Source organism: Physella acuta, unplaced genomic scaffold (genome assembly GCF_028476545.2).
Source record: "Physella acuta isolate Inbredline_101_S28 unplaced genomic scaffold, ASM2847654v3 ptg000083l, whole genome shotgun sequence".
In the NCBI taxonomy this organism is placed as follows: domain Eukaryota; kingdom Metazoa; phylum Mollusca; class Gastropoda; family Physidae; genus Physella; species Physella acuta.
Genome location: NW_026731603.1, coordinates 1 through 11,028, shown reverse-complemented (window position 1 = coordinate 11,028; position 11,028 = coordinate 1). Strand labels below are relative to the sequence as shown.

General features: G+C 37.6%; 1 protein-coding gene across 1 annotated transcript; it reads left to right on the top strand.

The window, feature by feature from the left end:
- Window positions 1–302: 302 nt before the first annotated feature.
- LOC131957961 (uncharacterized) lies at window positions 303–2,351 on the top strand. Its single transcript, XM_059322835.1, has 3 exons — window positions 303–372; window positions 798–1,250; window positions 1,871–2,351. The coding sequence occupies exons 1-3, from the start codon at window positions 303–305 to the stop codon at window positions 2,320–2,322; spliced, it is 975 nt and encodes a 324-aa protein (XP_059178818.1). The 3' UTR covers window positions 2,323–2,351.
- Window positions 2,352–11,028: the final 8,677 nt, after the last annotated feature.

The window sequence follows — 11,028 nt, the reverse complement described above, 5'->3', positions numbered from 1 at the left end:
TTTTTATTTATTCGCTTTACCTTTTGAGTCTAGCCTTTATTATATGAGAATCCCTGATTTTAACCAGATATTTGTGCCAAACAGATGTCGTAATCCTGATAATAAACAAAACCAGGACAGTTCCAAAAATAAATCTAACGTTGATCTACTCCTAACCGAATTTTTCAGTTCGATAATCTATCAGATAACCCTCTAAACTCGAAATAAAAACTTTGTGTTTGCCCTTGGTTCTTCGGGACACAACATAGATGTGAGAGTGTCTTTGTTTCTAGACAGCAGTGGTAGGATCATTGGGTGTAAGAATGTTGGCGATAAAAGAAAGAGCAGGTTTCTTTCAAGTGTTTGTGATTGCTTGCTTCTTGTGTGCTGAAGGTATATTTTATTTATTTTTATATTGATATATTCATACTTTAATGATAAACAATATATATGTATTATACTCATTTATATATATATATATATATATATATATATATATATATATATATATATAGCCTGTCTATATCATTTTATACACGGAATTTAACCCGTAAGTCTGTTAGACTAATGGGGCACCACCTTATCATTATACTAATCATTATCGTCACCTATAAGTGATTCTTTTTTAATTGATATGCGCATGACAAAAGTTACTTGACTTGTTAATAGGGCTGGTAAATAGGTCACCAACCAGTTCTATGGCTCATGCAAGTTTTATTGAGCCGTAGAACTGGTTCGTAACCTACTTACCTGCCCTATTTTAACAAATGTTTCCAAAAGTCGTTTCTTTTTTAAAACATTAACGTTGGTTTTTTTAGTCTCTTCGGTGGAGTTTACCATCAACCCAAGCACCATCAAGATCGGCATTACAAGCTACATCGACTTCAACTGCTCGGCAACTCCGGACAAGTCCATCAACTTAACAGAACTGGTCGCCTTAGATATTTTGTACTCGGAAACAACGGACAACGCGGACTACAAAACGATCTCTACCATCGATGTTTACAACGGGGTCAAGGTCTTTGAACACGTGACGGCGTACGGCCATATTGGAAGTGATGATCCCTCCTACCTGGGGATGAACTGGACGTACCCGTCCAAGTGGGCGGGGGGGTGGTACAGGTGTGTGGTGCGAGGGGTCAATGACCAAGGTCACCCTGTCACCTACTCCACCACAGTCAGGGTGACTGCGGACAAACCTGACTTCGACGCCATGATTGAGGAGTTCAGGAATCTAAAGGCTACCACAATCGATAAATGCGGTTATGCAAGTAATACTTTATGTTGTTGTTTTTTTTAGCTTGGCTCTTTGTAATCTATAGATTTTGGGAGGTAGAACTAATGGACTACAATTTCATAGGTTTATTTGGGTGCCCTATAGTATTATTAGGTCGATTATTACATACATGTAAAGGCGACTTGAAAAAGTGCTGACGAAACATGAGACTAGGCATAATGCTGACCACACATGGTGGTGGGCATAATGCTGACCACACATGGGGGTGGGCATAGTGGTGACCACACATGGGGTTGGGCATAATGCTGACCACATATGGGGATGGGTATAGTGGTGACCACACATGGGGGTGGACATAGTGGTGACCCCACATGGGGGTGGGCATAGTGGTGACTACACATGGGGGTGGGCATAATGCTGACCACATAATTATGGGGGTGGGCATAATGGTGACTACACATGGGGGTGGGCATAATGCTGACCATACATGGAGCTTGACATAGTGATACTATGATCAAAGAAAATGTTTGCTCTACTTTACCTGCGATAAAAGTTTTTCTAGTTCATAATTGTTTAAAGCTAAATTGAAAGAAAATAAATAACGTTGTATGTATTGCATTGATGTTTAACCCGGGTTGTTTTCTGAATGTGTAGGTGTTCTAAAGAAACGACTTGAAAAAGCCAAAGCCTCAGCTTTTGAAGCCCCCGAGATATTGAATGGATTCACCTACCTCTTATCCAAGTCCAGCAAGCGAGTTTTTGCACACGAGGCGCGCGCTAGCTGTGAGTTGTACGGCGGCCATCTTGCCGACATCAACGATTTGAATGAGTGGGACTTTGTGAAGAATATATCCACACGCTACAACGCTCGGCTGGTGATGGTGGATGGTACGGATGAGTCTCATGAGCTTCACTGGGTGTCCACGTATTCCAATGCAAATTTGACGTATTTTAACTGGAGCGATGGCTACCCACTCAACGATATTAAATACAACTGTATGTTCGTAGACAAGGATGTCGCTTACAAAATGATAACCTATTTATGTTTGGTGGATGATATGAATTTTTTACCAAGATTTATCTGCAAAATAAAATTAATAAATTAAAGACAATAAATATATTAAACTTAAATCAATTTCAGGGAAATTATTCCTCAAAAAGTATTTTTTTTATTTTAAAGAACTTTTGAAACATTGTGTATACATGTATATAAAACGATAAATTTGTGCAATTTACACATTAACTGCTGGAAAAACAACAGAAAAAAAATAAAATGCATTTTTTAAAAAACTTAAACAAAATGGTTTTGAAGTTCAAAGAAATTTATTGTTGCAAGTCATTTACCCAAATGGAACTAGAAGAATGAGAAACCATTATGAAAAGATGTAGTTGATTTGTTGATAAAATGATTCTCTTTAGTGCATAATCTCAGTGGTGTTAAAAACAAAATTTAACTTTAATTAACGCACCAATAAGACTAGTATAGTGACAATAGAAGAGATAACCATGACGGAGAAAGTAATGTATTATTATTTTTAATAATTAGAAATGTCTCACTTATACTCAGATTTGTTTCTAATAAAAACATATTTTTAACTTTTAGTTTTTATTGGTAGTTGTAAACATAAACACCTATATGCTAATTGTATTTTAAAAATGTTATAAAAAGACGGCTCTAAGTATTGGAATCAATATTATTTCATTAGTCCATTTTATCCCATTTACTAATATAAAATCTAAATTCCGTTCTATATGCTTACCTACTATGTGCATAAATATGTACTTATTTACTAATTTCAAACAGATTTTTTTTTATCTAATTGTTAAAGTTGTTTGAGTGTAAATATACATAGGCGCAGATGTGGGACACTGGTCTCAGACAATGTCTAGCTAAAATATTGTCTTTACTATACTACTATATTACCCTTCTCGAGTCAGAGGCGTAGCGACCGATTCCGGCGCCCGGGGAGGATTATACATTTCTGCGCCCCTCCCTCCCATTCTTTTTATAGTTATTCCTGTCTTTGAAAAAGTGAACCCCCCTCCCATTTTAAAAAACGCCCCCCTACCCTTCCCAAATAAATAAATAAATAAATTGGAAAGGTTTGTGGAGCTTCTTACCAGTTACTATCCCATTAGATTTTCTATTTCGGTGCCACATAATTGATATAGATAACAGTTAAATCAGTGTGAAAAGCCTAACAGTCGTTTATTTTCGTAACTTTGACTGCTTGTAATTTAATACTTCAGCTTAAAACGAGCTTAGAATGAGCTATTAAATTAATTTTTCTACCTCTTTTGGCGCCCCCTTGGGATCGGCACCCGGGGCGCCCGCACTTCCCTAGCTATGCTACTGTCTCGAGTAGGCGTAATAAAATAACGTCGCCTTTAATGATACAACTACTTGGAATGAAATATAAGTTGAAAGAAATCTTCTTTGCCTCTTATATTTCTTGAATGAAAAACTGTGCAGACTGAAACTCTCCCTCACACCACCTCCTTTTCCCCACCAACTAAAACTAATACCAGTGTTATACGACAAACAATCACATGTTCAACCCAAATTAACAACCACTTGACTCGGCTCCTTTACAAAAACTAAACAGCAGCTTCAAATAAATGGAGAAATATGGCCAAAACCGTTCACCATACTTAACGCTGGTTTGGGAATACCCGAACGCTGATCAAGCCGGTGAGTTACAATGTGTAGGACTGAAATATATTGGAAGAAAGATTTCTATAAATAGATCAGGTTCGGTAACTCACGAAAATTTTGACTTACAGTTTTCGCTTGTTAATTACGGAACTTGAGAACCTATACTAAGCTAAGGAAATGAACAAATTGTAACTAAGTTCAAGAACATTCGATAACTTTCTTTACAACTTGTACAAAATCTTGTTCAACTATTGTGTGCTTCACTCATTCATGGGAAAGGTGGTTGAGGCATAGAGCGTTGGGCTGCCAAGTAGAAGTAACCATGTTCGATTGTAGGATTCAGTCTGAATAATGCGTAAATATGTCAAGCAAGGGATATATTTTTCTCTTCGATGATACGTTAGGTGTTATGCAATCCAAGACAAAGGGGGGGGGGGGGGGAGGGTGTATGGTGGTTACTTGTCAATGTTATATTATGTTAAATGTGGAATGATCATGATAGAGAACTATTTTCTCTAATGTATTGTAATTTAATATATCTCAAGCATGACGAACGCTTTTGACCACTAAACACACCTTCTTTAAGTTATTTAACATCCTTTTTAAATCTTTAAATAAAAGCTGGAACTGTGGCATTTTGTTTACTGTGCCAACTTTCAAAAAACAAACATAAAATCAATTGGTTGAGTACTCGTTCGTTCAGCCTTGACCAGTACCCAGCATGACAAAGACAGGTCACTGATGGACAGGGGTGATAACTGCTTGAGTTTTAACACGTATGGTTCTTACGTCACATGTCACTCAGCCAGTAACACAATCTCGTCTCTATGTATAACACACTAGAAATCTCTCATCACTCCATTTATTCACTAATATATCATATAATGCTGTGTTAGCATTGATAAGGTGTGGTCCGATTGTAGAGTACATGAGTGCCACGCCGAAAGTCTTGAGTTCGGATCCCTGGCTCGTATATTAAACGTACTTGTCTGCCCAGCTCTGATGGATACATGACCCACGATAGGAAAAGTAAAGGCGGCTGTACATATTATTCCTTCATATACAGACGGCACTGAAACAGTTGAAATATATTTCTTCTGTCCCGTGGATAGCCAGGAGCAAAAGAGTACCTTTACATTTTATATTCAAACTACATAATAAAAACACTCGTGTCCAGCTCATGTTTATCACAACCACCACTGCCCCTTAATTTGACCAAGTGTTACCGTCATTGACCTATCTCCGTCTAATATATCATATATTCACTATTTAGTTGGTCAACCCATACCCTATCGTTATGTCCAAACTAATCTATTACAAGGCAAGACTCCTGGTTTTATATTTGTGTCCGGGCCGAATCTTGTGTTACGGATACATCAGCGACCTTATAATTTGTCCAAGTGCTACCCTCTCACTCCTCGCTCAAACCAGTTCAACAGACCCCAGCGTGGGAGTAATTATTTCACCCCAAGATGGCGGCAGGGACCCCAAGCTGACTGTTACCAAATTTAGAAAACATCATCTCCCGATTACATCAACAAACCCATAGATCCTGATGTAATGTGGAGTTATGTCAGAATTTCTAATCAAACACCCAGGTTTCTCAAAATAAATTCAATTTTAATCTAATTACAAAAACAAATTACTAGTTATTTTAAGAAGATTTAATATGTTGTTTTTGTATATATATATATATATATATATATATATATATATATATATATATATATATATATATATATTTATATATATATATATATATATATATATATATACATATATATATATATATATATATATATATATATATATACGCCACTTAAACTTAAATCTATGTTGTAAGCCAAGGACTAAATAGCTTGTATAGTCGTGCTATGTATTTTATTTTTGCTTTCATGAAATAACTTACTAGACTCCTTAGATATGTTTTCTTACAACCAGCTTTAAATAACATCCAACTGTGCTTAAGGGAGAGCCAACAAACAAAAAGTATCGGTTCCGGTATTCGATTTTTGTCTGCGGATATCAAGTTAAGTTTATGACTGGGATCAATAACAAGATTAGGATTAGGTTTAGGATCAACGACATGTTTATGATTAGGGTAGCGATAACAAAACAAAAAAGAAACTCTCTTGTTGTCGTGCTGAGGTATTTTACCTCATATTCGAAGATTTATCTCATATATTAACTGTATGTATTTCGACAACAACATAATACAATGCTACAAACACCTAATTCTCATAACTTTGCAATGTATAGTTAATCAATAAACGAAAGAAATTCCACTATTATTTCCACAACGGCAAAGAACAGTTCGTTTTCCAAATGATTATTTATATTCGAAAACGGGATTTAAAACTCTCCTTGCAGTTTTCAATTCTCTTAAAAGCTTATCTTAAGACTCGGACTTGAAACTGATTTCCCGATACTCTTAAGACAGCTAGTTACACGCAAGACCGATAAACAAGACAGCTCGCCTTCAAGGTGAAGGACACTGAATCAGATACATAAAAACACGGAGACCAAATTTACATACGGCAATTTACATATAGAAACACCACCATATCAGTGTAATGGGAAACTTTATTTTAAAAAAAAAATGGGTCTGCACGTTTCTCCGCGCTAAAAGCGTTCGTCTAGCCGCGCAATTCCCGCTCCAGCAGTTCAGGCAGTCACCATCGCATTAGCCGAACACAGCGCGCCGGCGGTAATGGCAACAAAGGAGAGGATTCCCCAGACGCGGTTCCATTGATGCCATTTGCTGAAAAAATGGCGCCACCATTGACTCGTTGCGCCACGCCGGTCCTCATTTTCGTCAGCGCCGGCCGTTGATTGGTCGCTGGGGGCGCACGCGGGGTTGCCATGGAGACGCGGCGGTCGCGCACAAAGCGTGGGGTGGACTGGACGCGTGCCGGACGGTGAGCCGGCGGACAATGTACATTTACGGTGGGGATGCGCAAAGGATCACGGGATGGGGGGGGGGGGGGGTTATAAGGGGGTGGGGGTTGTTATTTGAAGGAGTGGGGTGCGATTGGTTGCAAATCTTGAAGAAACTATAGAAGAATTGGGGGGGGGGGGGAATCATAAATTCGAACTGAGTGACGTCATTAGGTAATGTATATATTGCAAGGATCTGGGTAGGGGTCAGGGTAGTGGGTGGGAGTGAGGGTGGGGGCTTATAGAAACCTTCACCAAACAACAGCCGCTCGAAACCAAAAAAAAAAAAAATGGGAAGGGGGGAGGGGGTTGGACGAAAGCCCCGGATCACGTGACGTTGTTAGTTTGACGTGGGAGGCGCCCCTGGTATAACTGCGGCCCGTGGGTTCCCTGAGCTTCTAGCGTCCCCACCACTCGGCCTGAGCACAGCTGTACACCTCCACCACAGCCGTTTTTAACAAGCTCCAAAATTCTGATAGCGCTAGAATAAGTTGGTAGAGAAACGTTGCCAAGAAACAAACAGGGAGACAATCTGAAATTTTTAGGATACAGGCATCAAACAGACAGCAAACGGTAAAAGATGTTCATTGTTCAACTTTTAAAATAGTTATATTTAATTAAATTTAATAGTTTTTAACTTGCAGAATTTTAATTGTTGAAAGTTAATATAAACATTATAAAACATGGTTAATATTTAGCTTTACAAAAATAATAATTATTTAAATAAAATGCTATTTCATAAACAGTTTTTCTATCATGTTATGTATTCTTCTCGATCATCACTGAGGTTTTAAAATTGTAACCAACTAAAAAGAACTGTCCCCAAATTAAACTTTATTTTAACTTCTTATCCTAACCATTCCAAATATGACGGTCCATGAGGCAGGTGAAGTAGAATGTACCTGTTTCATTGACTTCGGCATATGAAGTGATAGTCTCGTAAGACCTATGTCCATCGGCCTTTCATTTCCCCAACGTAAGTCAGGCACGGGATTCGAACTCCAGACCTTCTACTATCCGACAACTTTGTCCCCTTGAACTAACCGTATCATTCTGTAGTATATTATACAACCTTAAGAAAAACTATACTAAAAAGACACTTAGTATTTTATTTTTTTTCAACGCTCTGGGGATTTTTGATCAGTTCCAAATACTTTTAAAAACAATTTTTTTAAAAATATAAATCTCTTAACTCAACATAATTTTAAATTATCTTCATTTAGTGATAACTTTAACCAACGTTTGTAATAAACATCAATCTTCAACTACAAAAATAATGTTGATGATGTGAATGCAATAGTCAGCATTAAGCAGGAAAATTTCTTTTTTTTCCCATATTGTCGTATTAAAATAAAACCCAAAGGTAAATTTCCGTTTTCGAACCTGACGGTCCATGGGGCTAGTGAAAAAATAAAGTTCACCTGTTTATTTTACCTCTGTATATAAAGTGATAGTCGGGTCAGCACCATGCCCAGCCGCCTTTACTTTTCCGTAACGTGAGTTGGGTACCCATCAGAGCTGGATGGACTCAGGGACGTTGTACTAACTTTCCCCCGGATTCGAACTTGAAAAGCCGCTGCTTGGCACTTTTCATTCTGCGACTGTCAACTTAATTACATTGCCAATAGATTCTTTCCTAAAATACAAGGCAGTGAAATTGTAAAGAAAAGATATTGCAGTACAACTTCATGTTATTGTCACTGGTATATCAAACCAATTTAGTGCGTTTCTGCACATCAATGAAAATATATAATTTATAGTTTTTAAAATGTTTAAAACGAAGCAAAAGTCATCTTTTGAATAATTCTACTCTCGTCCTGTGTTCCCCTTAGTCACACGTGAATCTATAAATAGCCACGCGAAAGATCAGTTTTTTAATCCTTCGTGGCGGCAAAACTTAATCTTACCTGTAAACGTAGGTGGGATAATACAGGGCATCAGCCAAAATAGTGCCATGAGCATGCATCCCCCGCCTCATACTATATGTCACGACAGTCCCCAGTGCACCATACATTTCTCAAATGCAAACTCCTAATGTGGATTTTTTTAAACAAACAATACAAATAACTGTGGAACTCGGAAGTAAAGAAAACACAGTAAAATATTAAACCAGTTGAGTCAGTCCTAATTTTTAAAATCGCTTTTTCCTTCCTACTAAATTTTAATTTTAGACACGATTTCCCCCAACATATTTACTACGAATCAACATGCTATGCGTTATGTGGTCTGTTAATTCCGAATTCAGTCTGCTTTTCTTTCTGGGTTTACTTCCATAGTCTTTGTCTATTCAAGAATACTACAGGGCAGCAGTTGTTTTTATTTTATTTTGGAGTTGTCTCTCCTAGTTATCTACTGGCCGGGGTTTGAACTCGTACTCTTTGAGGTAGCATTCATATGCACTCTCACCCGACCACGCCGCTCTCTCTTCTGTTTTAAAATGTGACTTTTTAACCTAAACTTCGATGTCATTCAACCACAGAGTGATATCCCTTGCATCTTGAGAGTATCTACAATCAGTAGTTCACTCTTTTAAATAATTTCATTTGAGCGACGTTAATTTCTTTAAAACAAATCGTGCATATAACTTATGTAATTAAATATAAGAATAAAAATTAAATTATCTTTTTGTACTGACTGGTCTGAACTCGATCCCTTTCACTGACTGAAGTTGACAATAAAAAAATGGCAATAAAAAATGTTTCAAACATTTCATTTAAATTACGGGAAAATCCGATTTTCCGCTGAGTGCGTCACTACTCGCGTTAGACACGATTGGTCGACCAGTTAAATACGTCACTCTACTAGTTTAATACGTCACTCGACCTGTTTAATACGTCACTTGTATGACCTGTGAGGCTTTGTTATACCAGGGTCGGACATTACTCTCAAGGGCTGATGGTGGGGGTGGGGGGGGGGGGGGAGGGGGGAGATTGCTCTACTGTACGTGAGATCAAATTAAAATCGATATCTGATACCCAGTTTCAACATGGCGGGATGCTTATAAATTATAGGTGTGTGGAAGTGGAATTAAAAAGTGGATTTTTTAATGGCTTTTCTAGCCTCAAGTACGGGAATCCCTAACCTGCGTTTGGATTTTTTAGTGTGAAATATGGATTTTTTAAAGTATTTTTAAAACTTCCTTAATTATATTTGCGTATCCTACGTCAAAATTCTCTGACATGATTTTAATGTCAAGTTGTCTCCAGTAAACTTTATTAGAGTACTGACAAGACTCAGACTACAGAAGAGTCTTATCTAGACTACTGTCAAGTCTTAGAGTACTGGCAAGTCAATGAGTATTCGACTGTCTCTATCACAGATCATATTAAAGGTCTTCTTGATATGGACCCGTAATCGTTAATACGAATATTAATTTGTTGCAAGGAATTGATTAAAAGCAAAGTGAACTCTTACGCCTTAAAAAGAACTGAATAAATTGTCTATATGGACATTAAAAATGACACAAAACAAGTTTGCAATTAAATGAATTTTTTTTTACTTAAATGAAAGTAAACATGCATATTTATATGTCAAATAAACAGCAGTTTTGTAAATATTGTTCAGGAAATAAGAACCTATTTGTGTTTTTATTATTTGAGTTCTATGTGGGCTTTTTGAAATTCTTCCTATTATTTCATAATCAACACAGTTCATCAAAGAGATGACAATTTGTGCTATTTAATTAATTAAATATCTAAGATTTTTTTTCACTGATTCAGTTTCCTAAAGAGAACTCTTTCAAGTCGAAGTTACTTCCCCTTTTATATTTTTTTCCTGCGTTAGAATTTTTACCGAGTGTCGTCAATCACAACCAATTGATCTCCCACAATCCCCCTGTTGTAATCCTATTTACCCACTCTTCCCGCAGGCAACTGTAAGTGATCTCCCTTTAATGTGCATCTCGGTGGGCTCGTGCTCTTCCCCGTATTTACACTGACCGCGAGTGATAAAATTGCGCGGACGTACTGCAGGGCGGCGAGGGCTTGTGGGGGGAGGGCCAATATTACTCTGTTTAAACGAGGTGTTGCGGTGACGTTTATTTTTGGATCGTGTTTCTTAAAATAGGACGTGTGCGCGGGTCAAACTGGGGTAGTGTAAGGTGCGCGTGAGTGTTTGGTGTAGGGGGGGGGGGGGGTTTAAAAGTACCTCTTGTATATTTGGGTGGGGGGGAGGCAAGCAGAGGACTAATGTGAGCAAGTGAAATGCTAAGGTCATGTTC

Coding starts and splice junctions, on each gene's coding strand:
- LOC131957961 (XM_059322835.1), top strand. CDS start 303: ATGTTGGCGATAAAAGAAAGAGCAGGTTTCTTTCAAGTGTTTGTGATT. Junction 373..797: donor TTGCTTCTTGTGTGCTGAAG/GTATATTTTATT, acceptor TGGTTTTTTTAG/TCTCTTCGGTGGAGTTTACC. Junction 1,251..1,870: donor CGATAAATGCGGTTATGCAA/GTAATACTTTAT, acceptor CTGAATGTGTAG/GTGTTCTAAAGAAACGACTT.